General features: G+C 47.3%; 1 protein-coding gene across 9 annotated transcripts in view; it reads right to left on the bottom strand.

The window, feature by feature from the left end:
* Positions 1 to 18,939, bottom strand: part of LOC118517164 (FH1/FH2 domain-containing protein 3) — a 57,681-nt gene continuing 38,742 nt past the window's right edge. For 4 of the 9 annotated variants that reach the window (XM_036063057.1, XM_036063051.1, XM_036063049.1 and 1 more), the window contains 9 exons: positions 9,997 to 10,405; positions 9,000 to 9,760; positions 8,189 to 8,803; positions 7,458 to 8,029; positions 7,247 to 7,394; positions 3,411 to 4,227; positions 3,106 to 3,345; positions 2,731 to 3,035; positions 1 to 1,003 (listed from right to left, as the gene is read on the bottom strand). In XM_036063057.1, the coding sequence (XP_035918950.1) occupies positions 930 to 1,003; positions 2,731 to 3,035; positions 3,106 to 3,345; positions 3,411 to 4,227; positions 7,247 to 7,394; positions 7,458 to 8,029; positions 8,189 to 8,803; positions 9,000 to 9,760; positions 9,997 to 10,217 (3,753 nt within the window). In that variant the 5' untranslated portion in view covers positions 10,218 to 10,405 and the 3' untranslated portion in view covers positions 1 to 929. Of the gene's footprint in view, positions 1,004 to 1,999; positions 2,286 to 2,730; positions 3,036 to 3,105; positions 3,346 to 3,410; positions 4,228 to 7,246; positions 7,395 to 7,457; positions 8,030 to 8,188; positions 8,804 to 8,999; positions 9,761 to 9,996; positions 10,406 to 18,939 lie in introns of all 9 variants that reach the window. The other 5 variants (XR_004908266.1, XM_036063052.1, XM_036063054.1 and 2 more) reach the window with 5 other exon arrangements.

Genomic DNA, 18,939 nt, shown 5'->3' with positions numbered 1-18,939 from the left:
TCAAAACGCATCTTGAATGGTCTATAATTTATTAATATTGCTTACATGTGTAGTTCCACGGTGCAGAAAATGATCTTGCCCGTGAAAGCACACGTTTGCGTATTGTATAAGCGTCCAGTACATTTGCCCGACGTATCGAACCTGTCGTTGTCGTATTCCGAATTGAATAATTGTTATATCTGTTTTTCTAAGTGAATTAAGTAAAAAAAACTCTTTTTTTTCTGTACACTGTACTCTCGCTCCCTATAGCTCTCTCTATCGCTCTCTGCCATCAATGCTAGTTGGTCTGCTGTAGTTTCGACGCATGGGGCTTTTCTCCGATTATTCTTTGATTTTCTTAAGGATTGAGTCTTTTGTTCGTTAAAAGTATCGTTCGTACCTTTGTTTTTCGTATCACATTGGCGATGTAACAGCAGTAGGTGTGTTTTTTTTTTAATTTCTTTTAATACGGTCACTGCTATTAAGGCGGTCTTTAGGAGGCCTAACGTTTCTTTCCCCTATTCTATCTTTGATCGGCCGAAGCTTTTTGTCCCGGCGCCTTGAAGCAATATAGTGCAATGCTGCTCGTTTTCCTATTTAGCCTAGCTAATGTTTGCTTCGGATGCAGATTTTGGTAGTGACATAAAGTGATCCGTTTCACGCGCCGTGGTGAACACGGCGAGCTGCCCGAACTGATCCCATCCCATTGGAATTTTTTCATGCGGAACAGAATGTTGAATGAGGCGTATCGATCGTGGCGTAACATCATTTACTTGGCCGGGCTGGCACTTTTCTCACTGGTATCGCTATCAAAACTTCACTGTCCTTGTCTAGCCACACGGACTATAGCCGCAAAGCACAAATGTCCTTCGCGTTGGTTTCGTCCGTCCGCCGTTTGCCCTTCCATACCAGGACCTCCCCCAGCGAGCGGGTGATGATGCGGCCCGAATTCAATATCCTTTTATTAACGAGGCCACATGTTGCTTTTCCTCCTCCGATAATCCGTTCTTCAACGTGCGTCGTACTGTGTGTGCGAGTGAGCGCCGAAGGAAGTTATGTTTTTTTTTCGCCGTTGTCGTTGTTGGCGATGACGATGATTGGCAGCCGCAGGATTGGAGAGGCGTTTAAGAGATAAAAAAACAAGAGAATTCAAGAAATGTGATAAAAGCGAAAAAAGAAACACGTTTAATGCTTGATAAAGTTTCTCTGTCCATGCTTCAAGCGTAGTTGGGCTGGGGAATGAGTGCGCGTAACTGTGGCACTTTTCTTTGTCATGCAAACGGTGGACAGAAAGGGGTTGGGGAGGAGTAGGGGAAATACGTGGAACGATGGCATTGTCAGTCACTGATGCATGCGCTTATCCATGTGTCCAAGGTAGGGTAAGGATTAGTGATGGGCTGGTCGACCCGAACCTATCGAACCTGGTTCGAGTCGCATTCCTAGTTCCAACAAGTCGACCCGTAGGTGCAACGAGCTCGAGTCGATCCGTGAGTTCGGTGGATCCTTGGGTGCAAATAGTTCGATAGGATTCGTTGCATCAGAAAATCGACTTGAACTCCTCGAACTTACGGGTCGACCTGAACATGTAGCGCTTACTGGTCAAGCTCAATTCCTATAGGGACGAGCTCACACGAGCTTCACACCCCTTCTGAATGGTTGTTGAGGTCCTTTCATGCATTTACAAATGCCATTGATTGTAATGTTTCGAACAGGTTGAAGGTACCTACTAACATGCTGAGTATTAAAAAATATAACAAAAGTCGTACGATATAAAACTATCCTGGATGCAATAATATCATGCTGAAGGAATCGACTACTAAATTAGTTAAAACAAAAACGATTCATCCTAACGGGAAGATAGCAAGTGTTGGAAGGCATAAAACATGATTGACAAACACAATTAATAAAAAAGTGAACCAAAAGAACGAAACATAAAACACACACACACACGCGCAATATCAGAACACACTCTGGAGAAGCGAAAAAAAAACCATGAGCAAAACATTGAGGCAATATTCACCGGTATGTATAATGGCGAACCGATACGAATGGAAAAGTTTTGGAAAGTCGGTCCAAAGTTGGAAGTCGGTGGGCGCACTTAAGGCTAACGCACAACATGGTACACTGCTAGTGGCCATTCGAGACGCTAGGCGGGGAGGTTTGGGGAAAACAACCGGAGAGGGGTCGGTCTAAACCCTAACACGATACACGGGAAGGAAGATGTTTGGCGAGTGGCGCTCGCTAAAGGGGAGGTGACCTTCCCGTTCGTTCCATTGTGAATCCTTCGCGCGTTCTAGATCGTTTGACTGTATCGTCGAATGGGTGGAAAAAAGAAGAAGAAAAAAAGATGGAGGGAAAGAATGGGAAACAATACTGCGTCAAACTGGGTGGACAGTCTTCGACTATTTCGGTTGTTTTTTGTTTGTTGCTGTATGGCACAATAGCAAAACGGTTCAAGCAATGTACAATAAACCCGCTCTAAACGGTGGATTTACTTAATTGTTATTGTGCTTTGTTTCTGCTCGGTACTCGAGCTCAGTAGGAATGCCTTGCCGTGTTTCGTTGTACAAGAGTGTGCGTGTGTGTGTACGAGAGTGCGAGAGACCTCACGCGAACGGATTGCCCCAATGGGTGGTTGTGGTGAGATTAAAACAACCAGGAAAAAAATAAGATAAAACATTCTTCATCCTGGGAAGTAAAGGTTGGACTGGGACGGAATCCATCGTCCGTTTCTGGCCAACGTCAACTTACATGATTTCCGATCTGCCTGGCGTGTTCGCTTCCGCTCCCTTTGCGTCGGACGTGGGGTGGCCGTTTTGGTGGCTGTTTTCACCAACGACTCCAGTATCTCGTCATCTCCGTCGGTGAAGCTTTCGTCCCGGCCACCGATCACCGAGATGGAGTTGTGACCGGGGCTAGGTACGGTTGGGTGTGCCGAGTTCATGAGCGTTACCGGAGATGCAGTCGCATCACCGCGACGCCGGCGCCAGGTTAAGGTACCACTCATCTCTACCTCCTCGCCACCGGGGCCCTTGGTAGGCGTGCCAAGCAGAGTGCTTTGGAATCATCAAGAAGAAAGAACGTTAAAATCGGTGTTTTATTAGAGGGTCCTGTGGCAAAGCTTACCGCAGTTCGTCATCAGCTCGATCTTCCTGGGTTTTGAATTTGGCAACGTCCACTATCAGCTTGCCTCTAGTCTTGTTTCTCTCTCGATGGTTGGCCTTCTTCTCGATCTGCTGCTGGACACGTTCGCGCGTCGTCCGGTACTCGAGCGCAAACTCGGACACGATCCGGCAGAACTCATTGGGACGTGATTCGGCGATGCGCAGCTGGGGCACACCGAGCCAGAGCAGGAACTTCCGATACCTAGCAACGAGAGTGCAAGCGATTAATGCAAGTCCACCTGGACTTCTTCTCCATTCCTTCCTTACCTGTTGAGTACCCGTCGGTGCACAATGTCCAGGATGATAATGCGTTCGGCACAGTCGGCCAGGAAATCGATCAGCTTCTGCTTCAGATGCGGCGCCGTGTCGTGTTTGCCGATTAGCTTCAACCGGTCCCAGGACGCCTTGCACTCCGTCTCCAGGTAGACAATGTTGTGGGCCAGCTCGTTAAAGTCGGCCTTGGAGGCGCGCGTGATCGGCCCAATCTCGGAGTACAGATCCGTCGTGTTGGCCTGCGATTCCATCACCATGTGGCAGAGGTGGTGCAGCAGCGAGTGCTTGTGCACGGTGTCCTTCACCTCCGGCACCTTGGCCAGATAATCGATCTGGAACCCCTTTACCGGCGCGCCGTTCAGAAAGATGCCAATGTTCAGCAGCGTCGAGAGGATGCACTTGAACGTGAGATTAGACTTGAGCAGCTCGATGCCCTGCTTCAGATCGTTCAGCGGTTCCGCTATTTCCTTCTCGATGTTCTCAAAGTCCAGCTTGAACGCCCACAGCTTTAACCGGGCGCCCAGCTCCGAGATGGAGGACAGCGTCAGCAGAAACTGTTCGGCCGTACCGAGCGGCAGCTCGGGGTTCAGCATCTGAGCCTCCTGAATTTTGCATCGCTCCTCGTCCGACGGCAGCATGTTCAGCAGCTTGTCGATGCCTTCGCGTGTCACGACCGTCGAGTCCATCTTCAGAATGGCCGCCTTAATGGCTCTCGGGGGAGGCAGCTTCGTCATGGCGATGTTGATCGCGTTCGAGCGCTTATGGTCCAGGACGATGATTTCCTTGTTCTTGTTCAGCTCCTGTTGCTTCTGCACGGGCGGACAATTTGATAATCACGTTGTTGAACGTTGGAACGTGGCAGGACCGGGCCACAAAAAAGGGGAGGGACGAAAAAGAAGAGCAAGAGAACGGAAAAGAGAAAAAAAACGAAACACAGAGATAACAACAGTTTACTAAATGGTCTCCCCGAAGGTGGTGGTACAAGGACAGTACGGTTTTATTAAATTTCCTCGTCCTGTCCGCTAGAAAGAAGGAGACGGACGCCATAAAAAATACAGCACGGTGAACGAACGCGTCGTGGCAGTACTGCCTTCGAACACGTGGCAACAAAAGATGGCACAAGGGTAAAAGGATAAGTTCCAGCGAAACTAAATAAGATGTAAAATAGGTTCATGCATATTTATGAGTGCAAACAGGGCGGTACGGAACAGGCAACGAGCTAGCCAAGAAGCAGTGGGTTGACGAGTTTGGAGGGTTTTAGTGACGAGATAGTTCACGTGATAAAAACGGGGGCCGACGGATAGTTTAATATTATGATTAAGCTTCTAATAGCTCAATGTTCAATTTTTGTGCAGGTTTTTGTTGAAGCCTTTTCGTTTTGGAGTTAATTTTAATTGATTATATTTTAAAAAAATGAAGAAAAACCACCTTTAATGCTTATTTATTTTCATACCCAAGAGAGTCGTTTCTCAGGAGAGGATCTATTAATACAAACAAAAGTGTACTCCCTGTTGAATATAAATGTTCCAGGTTTGCTGGAATGCTGGAATCAACCTCTTCCATTGTTTGGCACGATGGAGTAACAAGAATGCAAAATCATACATCTAAAATAAAGTTTCCCGAGCTTTTTCCTTGGCTGGTATGGATGGAGCAAACGCTTGGTTGGGGAAATATTGAAAAGTCATCAGAAAAGGGTGTTGAAGACAATGACGAAAGCATCCACAAGGTAAGTTTAAACTGCATCAGGTCTAGACGGATATCCCTCGAAGGAATTTCTTTGTGAAAACGAATGAGCTGGAATAAAAGTTGATCCAGTCTTTGTTTCACAGGAATGTTGAAACGGGACCGAACGCTTCCAGTGAACGTTAAATCTCAATTGAGGGCCCGAGCTTTGTAGGAATTGCAGGAGGAAACTTTCCCGATCTCGTCTCGTTAGTAACTTAATCAATACAGCACCACCCTCAAGAAAATACCCAGGGGGGGAGTATAAGAAGCGAGAGACAGACAAATATGGGGAAAAATTGGTTGGATAAGAGTATCGCATTCATCTTTTAGTCCGTGTGTCGGTGTGTGGTGTAGTTGGCATCGGCAGCTCAGGTTAAGTATATTGGTTACCCAATCAAACGATGATTTCTGGTGCGATAAATCAACCCAGTCTGCTCCAAATTTCCTGTGGGGCCGGCTCCTTAACAAATGATGCCTTTGCCACTAACCTTTGCTCTCCTGCAACGCTTTCATCATGCCATCTATCTGCTTATTTTCATCTATTTTTAACAAATACTATATCCTGCTCCATATTTTTCCTTCATCCTTTTACTCGACCCGGCTCATGAGGAATTGAAGGAAATTTTATGTAACTTTGGGACAGGGGTTTGGGTGAGGTTTTCGTCACGCGACTCCCCCCACCAGTGACGGTGTGAGTTTTGGAATGCACAATGTAAGAGCCAGGAACACTTTTACCAGGAAATGAAGTAAAAAGACCTCGTACCGTTTCGTATCAACGAAGCAAGGGAAAGAAAGATAGAAAGTGCTACATTAAACAGATCGATTTCGTTTAGACGTACAAACACACACACACAGACACAGACACAGAACCGAAGTGAGGCCACCAGGAGCAAATTGGAGCTTCGGATGGGGAAATCAAATGGAATCATTGCAACAACAGAAAGGATGCAGCAAAGAGGATTAGGAACACGAGCCACACCGTACAAAACAACGCTCTGAAAGCAAACAAGGAGTTGCAAAAAAGGGATCCCCAATCGTGCTCCATGCGGGTTACAGGCTAACAATTTTACTAAGGGATAGGAAATGGAAATCCATGCAAAACATACACACACACACTCACACACACAACACACATAGTGAACGCATATTAGGCAGCCCTTGGCGTATGGTTTGTAGCCAACCGAAGCACCCGAAACGGTCAAAAATTAAATGTGGCGGTAAGATGGGATTTAGCTCAATTGATGTCTATGGTCGTAAAGTTAAATAAGGCGGGATTAAGCGTGGATTGAAATGTTCCTTTCCTTATCGGTTTTCCGCTTTTGTGTTATGCGATCCATTTTGAGTGAAACATTTGTACGATTTAATAAAAAGGCAAAAGGATCCCGGATAGCCTTTACATACTAAAAGCTTCGTTTTGCTCTAGTAAAGCTTAACGGATGAGGAGCTTTGAGTTGTACCAGGTGGTAAGTTAATGCATCTAGTGAAGCAGCTGGTAACTAAGCAAACACATCAGCACGCGTGACACAGAAACATCCAAAACGGGGGAAACAGAAAGAACTACGGAACCACTCACCTCCTGGTTAGGTCGTGTACACAGTTTAGTCATGATGGTTGTGATACAAACAGACACACGAGTATGACGGTGAACGAGGAATTTTGATCGAGATTTGGTGTTGATTTGCACGACGAAAAGTAGGTGATATGTGATACACAGTGATGGAATGGTGGTCCCCGAGAAAAATCGGAAAACGAGTGGCACATGTATGCAGTATGATAGCAAGTGGCCGCAAATGGTTTCGTTCACAGTTTTCGTCCGCGCGTGCATGAATTCGAATCGAATGATGTTTGCATAGCAAAGAGTAGTGCGATGTGCGATCGATTGTTTTGTTTTTTTTTTGTGGCCATGAACGAACGACGGATGGATAGAGAGAAAGAGAAGGTAAAGAGAAACAGATGAGTTATGACAACCTGACCCCGGGGTATAACATTAGTACTGTAAGTAGTGACCGATGCTGCTCCATCATCCACGATGGTGATGACATGACACGAAACTCGGACTCGACTCTTCCACAGCAGTGATCCTGCAAGGCACTGATCGTCCCTTACCTTGGTCATCAAATCTTTGGCTCGGGACTCGAACAGATGCTCCAGCTTCTGGGTGTCGACTATCGCTTCCGGCAGCTCATCCCAGATGGTGCGTTGAATCATCGCCGGAATCATGTCGTCGCGCACCTCCTTCCAGAACAGTTTCACCTGCAAAGGAACGCAAGATCAATTAATCTCCAAATCCACCGCTACACGACCTTTTACACGTACAGTCTTTTTGTTTTTCTTAATAGTGGCCGAACCGTCCAAGCTGTTCAGTTGGCCCATGCCGTTTCCGTTGAGCATGTTACCCGGCAGTGGCACAAGGTTAGTTGGTGGCGGACGCATCATGCTCGGTGGAGGTGGCATTCCGTTCATCAGCATACCGCCCGGAGGTGGTGGTGGTGGCACCGCACCACCAAAGCCACGCGGAGCCAGCAAATCCTTATCGTCGTCCGACGTGAGATCCGTAAAGTCGAGATCGCAGAGGCTTAGCTTGCGCGTCATGTTCTTGACAATCTCTTCCCAGTGAAGCTCGTTTTCCGATTTCTTCGGCTCGCCGTTGGCCAACTTCTTGATGTCATTGTCCACGCTGGGCGATCGCGAGATGTCCTTGTTGCTTTTGCTCTTGGCCAAACCTTCCTTGGCCTTGGAAATCAGACCCGACATGTCACCGATACGGTTCTGAGGCTTTTCCTCCTGCGGGCTTAGCGGCAGACAGCTGAGCTTCTGGGTCAGATCCTTCACCGTGTGGTCCTTCTTCAGCTGGAGGATCAGTTTCTTATCTTCGTTGTCCGATTCTGCTAAAATGTAAAGTAAACGTTTTAGATTGAGGGCTGCAGATGAGTAAATCTGTTAAATAAAATGTTTAGTATCGCTCGCATACAATGGAAAGGTTAAACTGTTTCAGTCTGGATAGAAACAGTAATCTGATGGTGGTCAGCCTAGTTACAGAGCCTTACCTTGAACCGGCGGGAGATCTTGACTCTTCGTCTCGGCATGCGTTCCGTTCACGGTGCCATTCGTCCGTTCGTAGCCCGCGTTTGTAGCGGATCGCCGTTGATAGCTCGAGTCTGAGGAATCCTTACCGTTTGTTAGCTGCTTCCCGTACGCCGAGAGACTCATCTGTGTCTTAATGTTGGGACTCTTGTTCTCGGCGTCCGGTTCCGCCAGTATGCTGGCTCCACCGCGCGCACTTCTTACGCTATTGCCATTGAGATCTACCTTGTAGCGATCGGTGGCCGTACCGTTAGTTCCACTGATGCCGTGCTTGTTGAGCAGCAGATTGCGACTGTTGCGATACTCCACACTGTCCAGTGGAGATGCGCCATTGGTCGTGCCGTTCCCATTAGTCTGAACGATACCGTTTGTGTGCTCGGAATGATTAGGGGGTTGTTGCTTGTGCAAAATCACAGACGAGGTTAGGCCGCCGTTCAGCCGCAGCTGAAGTTTGTCTTCTTCGTGGATGGTTGGCGGTGTTAGCAGCAAGGAGTTGGTAGACGTTCCAGTGCCATTGCCGTTAGTAAGTCCACTGGATCTGCGGTAGAATCCTCCGTTCCAGTGTGCCGTAGAGTATCCTAGTTGACATTGACCACATCGAGCACACCACAAACAAACGACACACACACACACGTAAAGGCAAAGTAAGCATGCGCAGAAGGAATACATGAACACAAGTTAGTAACAATGAGCTTCATAATGTTTCACACAGCATGAAGTATTAACAGGATAAGCTTGCTCAAAGGAACAGAATCCCTCAAGAGTCGTACGTACCATTGGTGACATTGTTCGCGTCTTCTGCCGTAGGAATACATCCGTTCTGGAACTGGCCAAGCTCTTGCTGTTCACGTAGAAGGTTCTTCTGTCGCTCGGCACGTTCCCGTCGTCGACGCAATCCCGGCGTTACACCTGTAGTATCGCGAGACGGATCGTGATAACCGGCTCCCGGCAGATGATCACCGCTGTGCGCCGAGCTAGAACTGTCCTCGTCCTGTTGACGCTGCTGTCCGGGCAGCTGCAGCCCACCGTACAGCTGTACCGGTGCTATTGGTGGGGGTAGCGGTGGCGGAGGTGGTGGTGGAGGACCACTGGGTGGTGCCGCATACATGGGGAAGGCGGGCAAAGGAGGTGGTGGCGGTGGGGGAGGTGGGGGCGGAGGAGCAACTGAGGGAGGTGGAGGTGGAGCAGTACCCGTGCTGTGTCGACGCGATTTTCGTCGATCAGTCGTATCGTTGCCGGTGGAACGATACCGAAGCGTCTTGCGGACAGTATTGTCCGGTATGCGTATACCATCACACTCACCGTCCTCGAAACGTAGGACGTTTTCGTACAGCTGCAGCTGATCGAGTAGATCAAGATCCGTGCCCGGGCGGGACATGTACCGCTGGATGATGCCCTCCATGCCTTGCTGCTCCAGGAAGTCACTCTCGTCGTAGAAACTGTCCTGATCGCTTAATCCCGACAGGGTTTTGTTGATAAGGGATGTAGCGTAGATCAACAGTTCGGTGTCAGCATTCTCATAGTCTTTGAGTAACCTGGAAAGGATGAAAGTTGTAAATAGTTAGGCATTGGAATTTTTAAACAAAACTTGCATTATTCCCGTTAGCTGTGCCTGTGTGCGGCAATCATCAAATTTATCGCTGATTATGGCATAAGTAGAACCAATTCAAAAAAGGGTCTTGATTAAGATTGATGTGTTGTGTGTTTTTTTTAGATAAAAATTATGATTCTAATTATTAGAGTTGATCCTCCTAGCAACTTCATTACTTACCGCATGATGTTGTTCCATGGGACCACTGCCCGTGCCGTATCCATGAACCGGATGGCACTAACGAGCAGATAGCAGTTGCCCTCGCAGTACTCCACAAACACCAGCAACAGCTTCAGGGCCGTCTTCACCACCAACCGATAGCGGGAAGCGATCAACGAGTACAGCCACTGGATTGTCGGCGAATGCTTCATCACACCGTTCATACCGTCCACGTACAGCATCACCTGTCCGAGAGCGCGCAGGATGTAGTTCTGGTAGTTCTGGTCCGCCTCGCTACCGATCTGCACCAGACAGTTAAGGCCACCGTGTGCCACGAACCCGTGCACCAGATCCTTGTCCTCCTGGAAGATCTGTTTCAGCGAAAACAGCACCCGTCGCAGTTCGCGGCCTTCGGAGGAAAGAAGCTTTTCTGCAATTGGGAAAGAAATCGCACAAAGAATAGCATTAGATAGTGGTAGCGGTTGGTTTAGGAGCATAAATCCCTGTCCTGTCCAATCGGAAACGAGTGAAAGAAATCAATACATTCTACGGTGGCGTACTGGCGCTATTGTGAGCGCGGTACGTGAATCGGTATATCGGAATTGACCGATCAGTGCCGCTTTGAACGTAAGCCACTAAAGACATCAATCATCCGTACCGGCGGTGTCTATGGCGACAGCCACCCGTTTCAAGCAGAACCGGCCGCAAAACCGGCCCACCGAACCGGCAAGATGAATGCGCGCGGATGGCGCCAGCCACGAGATTAGGAAGAGAAAGGATTGCTTCGGGCAGTTGCAAAATTTGCCAAGCGCTTGTAGTTTGTTTGTCGTGCGACGGTGGAAAATGTGCTACGACAACAAGGGCTCCCAAGTGGTGCTAAGGTGACGATCAGCAGGAGAACGTACCCAGCAAGACGATGACGGTGGCATCTTGCAGCAAAGGTGTCTGACGAACGAAAGTCGAATGGTCCATTCAGTTTCAGCAAACGGCAAAAACGGAAACACGCCACGGATGCTACATGCAGTCAGCAGCAGGAACTCTGGCAAACGCTAGACCGATGCGCTATGCCCGCAGGCCGTTCGTTGTTGAGGAAAGCATAAACACATTTATGCTCTTGATTGAAAGGGCATTTATGATGAGCATGAAGCGAGCAGTGAGTGGAGAAGAAGCCGCGGGTGTGTGTCTTCGCGCATTGTGTTGATGTCGTGTCGTGGGCACGACCGGTGCACGTGGTTGGTTGGCTGACGACCGGGCATTGCGGTGCTTTTATTTTACGCAACATAAACAGCGTACGTGCACCGGAGCTTTGCGTACGCATCAATCGCGTTTTGATGCATTATTAAATTATACACGTTATTAGATAAGAGAAAATTGGACAGCCTGACGCTATCGGGGCAGAATAATGGTGGTTTCAACAACGACGTCATGGCCTCACCGAGCCGGGCGAGTGTTATGCGATAGGTGATAGGTTTAGTGTTCCGCGTAGTGAGAACCGCACCAGCGAGTGATTTATTTCCTGCTCTCAAGCACAAGAAAAGAGGAAGTATTTAAAGCCATCCAGCCATCCAGCTGTACAGTACTTTTCGTCAAAAGCGAAGTAAATGAGCTCATTAAGCGTCAGTTAACGTCAAGAGGCCTCCCGGTCTGCCTAGTCCAGTCGTAACATTTTTGCAGCCCGTTGTTCCATCGATTCCTTCTGCTTCCAATAAAACAATCGTAAACTTTAAATGAGTCGTTCTAAATTGGGCTCCTAGTAATAGGAACATTTGTGTTATGATGTTCTTTTAATTACCGAATCCGTCCGTCGGTTCGCCCAGGCCGTTTTCATCGTCGTTTGTGTGTTTGTTTTTCTTTTTTTTCATACAGCCGAACATATTTTAGGCCTCGTTTCCCACACTGACACTGCCTTGCAATAACTCATGCTGTCTCACCGAGGCGAGCAGTAAGTGAGGATCGGTTTTCGTCGTCCGAAACCGAAAGCTCGAAAACGCTCGATTCGATTTCCCTATCCTGCCAGCGAGAAACAAAACCAGACCAGATTCGTTAGACCTTGATCGTGAACTTAACAGCCGTGCATCAATTTCATCGTTTGGCATCATCAAATCAGGCTACACGCTACAAAAAGCCCAGCGTCAGATTTCGGTTTCGATCGTGAGGGTCAGCCCAGTAAATCAGCTCAACACACTTCAACCGGCTCCCGTAGCACTGCTAATCGACAATGACCTCCTGGAAGAAAGCGGAAAACCATGTATCACCAATCACGACTGTTGGTGGTACATTGGCGTTGGAGTTGACGAAGATGCCAACGGATGCAGTGCTACACGGAGGAGTATCTTGGCCCTTCCTGATGAAGGTTTTGGAGGGAGCGAGAGGGAATTTAACTCCTGCCGGGATGGTGTGACAAGCAACCCTTTCGAGTTGGTTTGTGGATGGAAGTTTTATGCGCGTACACGATGTGGCTGTTGTTGCTGCTGCTGGTGGCCCGGGTGGCTCGGAGTGCTGAAGGTTATAAACTTTTATGGCATCTTCTACAGAAGTTTTGTAAGATGGTTTTGAGCCACGGCGCTGTTGTTCCGAGCTCCCCCATTGCTCTCCCCCATTAACCCTAACATCCTAACAAAATCGTTCGTTCGTTCCGTCGCTTCCATCGCTTTTATGTATGTGTGTTTATGGTTTTGTGGCGATCTGTGGTTTCCATATCATTCATTGAGCTTTTTAGAGAGCTTTTTAGAGGCTGGGGGATGGTTTTGCTTTTCATTTCTTCTGACATTTGCAAGAGCTTCCTGTCAGGGGACGAAGCCTCTTTTGCATCTTTTTCGTGAGATTGGCGGATTCGTGGCCATAGCAATTCCACAGTAACCGATTCGCACATAAAACCTCCTGCCAAAATGACAACGACAAAGTCCTACCTGTCGTCATGTGTCACAAACGTGGAGCTGGTACAAAGTCCTGTCGGAGCGTGATGGACATGTGAGCATCCGGCAATGTGTCGTAACCATGGTTTGATTCTGGCTACCGTCTGACGTTCTGAGGTCATAAAATGGGAGGTTTATCGACTCCCGGTACTCTGCTCTGTGAGTTGAAGAATTCGATAAGTTGATTAAGAGAACATGCGAGCTCTTTTCGATGCTGCAACATGATAGGTGGGGTAGATTGCTCTAAGATTTTCTCTTCATATAAAAAGTTTTCAAATATAACAAAACAATGTAGTAAATATAAACCTGAGCTGCACTTCCGAATTATGCTTCCGTTGGACATAAAGAACTACTCCTCATCCGCACAACAGATACATCTCTTTGCTGAGGATTCTTTTCCTTCTCTCTCCTGCATAAACCTGAGCACGTGTGGACATACTCATAAATAAACAACGGAATCACACGACCGGTGACACACATTTCATCTGTTACCGTCTTAGATTCTGCCATTATTTGCCTGCATGTTTTGCCATTTCTTTTGTGGATTGGTTGTGAAATCTCGCCTCCACTGTGGATGAATCCTGTATGTGCGACGGCTCAACGATTTTTTTTTTCGAATAGATTGGGCAAAGAAATCGTGACAACACTCGCAAAAGAGGATGAATGAATTATCTGAAGAAATTACAACCTTGACCGTTATTCTGTTCGTCTTCCCACTGTGGCCCGTCCGTCGCAATTTCTCGAGACGTGCTGTGTGAATACGATAGTTCTCTGCTTTAGGATGTGATTACGCTAAGCTCCAGGTCGAGTGTCCAGTACTGTAGCGCGTCAAATGAGTTTAAGAAGTGTTTTAATAAATATTCTTCTTTTAGATATCCGTGTTCAGCTCCTACAGCTCTGACCATATCCAGAATTAAATACTTCCATCAGGCGTGTGAAGAATGTGAAATAGTTTCTGAGAGACCTGAGCAGTTAGGATGCATCAAGGTTTTTCTTTTCTCCTGGTCAAACCGTCCTGTTCTGTTTATATTTTCAGCCGATTGCTGATCGATTTTCCACAACCATCCCGTTCCCCCCCCCCCAACAAACGACGCACATCCAATCCCATCCCCGAACATCCGGCCACTGTTCCAAGTGTGATAATCGATTTTTATGTATGGACTTGAATGATCCACCTCCGGCACTTTTGATTAGCTCGAAGCTATATCGTCGGATCGGCTGGGAGGATAAGCAGCAGCCCATTGACCCGATGGCAGCTTCTGTGCGTTGGGGCGAATCGATAGGAATCTTCGAGAGGCCCGACACAGCACAGCACAAGTGTGTAACTTAACATCGTGCACAGATTCCTGCCGGTCTCGTGTGCCGTCGGTGGTGCGAACCTTTCCTTTGGCTGTTAAATAATCGACCGAAATTCCATTCCAGTATCCAGTACACTCACGCACAGCAAATTCCTGCACGTCGGGAGAGTCCTCGCAGCAGTAGCAGCAGCCTATAAAGTTCGCCTGTCCTAAACGGTTGGCAGAATGACTTATGCGATTCGCGCCTCAATCTTGCGGAGAATCTTGAACATGGGCTTTGCATCGTGGCGCTGAACCGTCAATTACGGGTAGAATTTGTTCATCGCCGTTCGCACATGAACTGCACCCGCAAACAACGCCCCAGGGATCGTCGTCGTCGTCGTCGTCCAGGGGTCGTACCATAAACAAGAAGCAAAGCATAAACGAGCTCAGAATATTGAACATTTCGCTTCGCATTTGTAATTTTTGCACATACACAAACGACGACGCGGACCCACTAACTCATGACAATATAGTATGTGGCTTGTACCAGGCGATGTCGCTCCTTTTCCGATAGCTGATGTCGTTTCTTCGATTCAAAATTTTCGGTCCCAGCAAAGAAAAAAAAGGCACAAACTATTCGCTGGAAGCCAGGGATGGGATGCACGAAGGAAATTGGAGGATTTCTTCATTCTCCGGTACATTGACCTTGCATATGTACGAGCTTTGGGGCTGAGAATAAGCGTATTATGTAAATCATAAGAATGGTAAACGAATTCGCACTGGGGACATGGGGACAGAATCGGGATTTCAGCATCATAAATACACTTTCCTTATTGGTGGTGGGCTATAGTGTAGGCTGCGGTGAAGATTTCGGTCTTGGGCTTTGCCATTTGCGCTGGTTCACCATATCCCCAGGAGCTATAGATATTGAAATTTCCAAGCGTTCCTTCATGATTTGTATGCTGTGCGCACACACGCACGCGTGGATACCCAAAGGATAGATAGACGGACCGTCTCCATCTAATTTTTCGAAAGGTACCAAGAGTTTGTCAAACATTGTTTACCAAATATTCAAAGATTCTTATTAAACAAACTGTTTCATTTGCAGTTCGGAAGTTCAACAGATATTCGCAGAACCGGAGTTTGCTGTTAAGAGGATATGTAGAAACGCACAGTTGTTGTATTTGTCTTCCTTTTCCCTTAACCAACACTATCTCTAACCATCACGATCGTCACGTAAAATTCAATCAATGTGGCCCACAAACGGGGTGGCGATAAAATAAATTGAGCTTCAATGGGCTGCGCCTGGCCGGCTAAAAGCCTTTCGAAATTCGCGTCGAGCTGTCTAGCGAACAATAAAGCGGTTTAGCGAAGGGTAAGTCCGTTGTTTTCTTTCTCGAAGGCTCTCGGCATTTGTGGGCCCTGCAGTGTACAATGCGGATCTAGCGTTGAATACACGAAAGGAACAACAGGCCCATCACAGTGGAAAAGAATCATTTTAGGTAATCCCTCCTAATTTGAGTGATAAAATTTCACCTTTCTAGACATGGTTTATGAGAAGGTCGAGGAAGGCCTTCATCGCACGGAAGAAGCAGGCTGCTCCAAAATGGGTGGCAATCTTTCATCCAAATTTTGTGTCCAATGGCGCCCACCGTACCGGGCAACGTCGACCGACAGTGATGCCTATGAAGCGAATCATTATCGACAACGGCCGGAATGAAGGGCACAACTTTCACGCCTACCAGGCTGCTCGAAGCGTTAGGCGTACCTCGGTGTCGCGCGTGAAGGTAAATCGCGGAACTTGGAAATGTCCAAGTTCAGCCAATATTGGAGCGACCTTTTGGGCTGCAGCCGTTTCAACACGATCGTGTTAGATCGAGGTGAATGAACGGTCTTCTGACTGGGAAATGAGAGTAAAAATCACTTTCATTTAGCATTTTATCGAGATGTGATAACGAGCTGCGGTGCGATAGGAGCAGACGAAGTTGATTCCTTCTCGATGGAAGATGAGGAATATTTATCCTGGATGTCCGCTTCGATGATACATTTGAATTTAATTATGATTCATATACATATTGCTTAGTAGAGATCCATATTAACATCCAACTGATGTTGGAAACCCCTTTCTCATTGTACTCGTCCCCTATAAATCAAGAAAACGCTCATCTACCGATCAATCGACGCATGTCATTTTTTTGCTGCAGATTGCCTGTGTTTTATACCACACTGACATCGAGCTAAAGCCCCGATCACCCCCAAACGATCTTTTCCAGTGCACCGAAGCCAGTTTGCTTTCACAGCCCGACCGAGAGGATCAATTTAGAACGAGCGGTGATTTTTAAGTTGGGTGAGTTTGCAAAAATGAAACATAATTTGTAGGCCATCGCTCACCATCGGTTGTCGGGGCAAATTTCCCTCCTGCATACAAACGCTCCTTTCTATTCGAGCCAGATCGATCGAAACATCGGTTACACGGTGCACACGGTTTTCTTTGTTCACGATTTCGCGCTGATCGATTTTAAGGTTGAATAAAGTGAAATACTTTCAATTCGCACGCTAATACGCCGATCCGTCCCACGCCGAAATGCGGTCAAGTTCGGTGTATTGGCAGCTAAATTAAATTATAAGGAGAACGGTGCGTCCTGTCCTGTATCTCGCCATCCACATATTGAACACTGCTGTCTAATGAATACTTTTTTCCTGCTGCTGCATTGCATTGCGTTTAGTCTCAACAGATAGGGGCGTAAATGAAGCTTTGGCGCTAAAATAAATCATCTCGTGTTGTCCTGGGCCCATAAAAAGCAAAATGAGGATCACAAATGTTATCCCCTAATTTACCGGAGCCCAATGAACGACCGGCGATGGCAAGTATTGCGGCTGCCTTGTAACCCGTCGTAAAAAGTGACCATTAATTCGGAAACGGTCGCCTTTTGCACGGGATGCAATTTATCACCATAATCATAATGCTGCTACCGAGCTGGTAAAAGGGTGATGAAGTACGGTTGTAACGGTTAAGCGTTGGCTGTACTGATTCCGTTCTGCCTTTTTTCTCGTTGGTGCAGGAAGTTGGGTGTTAATATTACGAATTAGTATCGAAGACGAGGGGTTTCTTTGCTTTCGCTGCTTTGGCTGGTTATTGCAACGCGATTACCACGTGGCTTTGTATGTGTTTTTTTTTTCGTCTTCCGTATCTGGCGAACAATTCTTTCGGAACAAGTACAATGACGTTTCAATCTGGACTTGGGGACTTTTTTTGTCGATTCGCTCAAGAAACGCTGACGATTTCGTTTGGAAATGATATGTGTAAGTTCGGGCATGGCACCGAACGAGCAGGATTCAAATACGCCACGAGAATATATTTTCCTCCGCGATACTTCCCAAGACGTATGGGGCCTTGTGTGAAATTTATTCGATTTTATTGCATCTTGATTCCTCGCTTTGGTTCTGCCAGTCGGCCTTATATACTTCTTCAGTCGATACGACAGCCGACGGTTCGACAGTACGATTCCTTCGTGCAGAAGAAGATGGAAGAATGCACGATTCTTTTCCGGATGGTTATCTTTTAATAATGGATTCATCGATGGATATTCGATAAGGATTGGTGATGGTATCGAACCGTGGCGGTAATAAAAAGTCCATTATATTCCGCTGAGCGACGCATTGTTTATGATGCATGTGTGTGTGTGTGTATGAGTTACTTTTGAGGGATTTCTTGCGATTCAAAACAGAATTAAAAGGTTATTTGTTTGCAAGAACCCCTCTTAAAACGAGATTAGCCGCGGTAGAATTTCAACCGTTTTGCGAATAGAGCTCGACACCGATCTGTTAAAATAAATCAGCTATTTAGATCTTGCAATGAAATATTTTCGTTATAGTTGAATATTTCATTACGAGGCAGTTGACTGTACGTAAGCTGTCCTCTGCAACAGTTACACGATTTACGATAAAAACTCCATCACACTAATCGGATCAACTGAAAGACATCGACCATGGTGTGCGGCCGCACGATAAAAATGTGGCAAAAATGTAGTAATTAATAAAAGCCTCAAAGATCACCAGCACAAGATAGAGACACAGTCTCAAGTCTTCGATTCGTTGCATGTATCGATCCATAAGCTGAGAGGAGGCTTAAATGCCGCTAACTGTGGCGACTGGACTAGAAATTCCAATCACTGGAGCTCTCGGCTGCCCTCTCGGCTAATCAACGTGCTAACCAATGCTAAAGTGTCGCTTCGTCATACAAACTGCTGAGAGACGGATAAAGCAAACCTTTGGGACAGCGGACTAGGCGCACCATGAGAAAGAGTGTGGTACATTATTGCTTGTCTTGCTCGGGAGCCAGGAAGCGACAAAACGAGCACGCACGCAAGTTCAAGTTCATTCATTTAAAGGCATTTGGCGCAGTTATGCTCGGCGGTCTGTGCAAAGCGAAATCGAAGCCACCCAGAGCCACCTTTCACGACTCGCGCTGCTCTTTCGTCCGATAGCAGCGCCCAGACAAACGTCTCCTCCACCGACCCACCAAAGGGGGTCCGTCCGCCTGAGGGGTTGCAACTGCCAATAACCACTCGTGTTGGTCGTTTTACCCGCTTTTTTCCCCGGCACACTGCACACGAGCTGTCAACCGAAATGGTCAACGAGCTCATCAGCAGCATCACCGTCGTCTTAAGCACGGAGCCCGGGGGTCCGTCTGGTGCTTTCAAAAGAGGCGGTAACGGGGTGCAATGCAATGCAATATAGTCCTCTTCGTGTTTGCGGTCCCCCCCTCC

The sequence above is a fragment of the Anopheles stephensi genome, unplaced genomic scaffold (assembly GCF_013141755.1).
Source record: "Anopheles stephensi strain Indian unplaced genomic scaffold, UCI_ANSTEP_V1.0 ucontig58, whole genome shotgun sequence".
Taxonomy (NCBI): Eukaryota; Metazoa; Arthropoda; class Insecta; order Diptera; family Culicidae; genus Anopheles; species Anopheles stephensi.
Note: the sequence above shows the minus strand (reverse complement) of the source record. Positions and strands in the feature narration are given on the sequence as shown.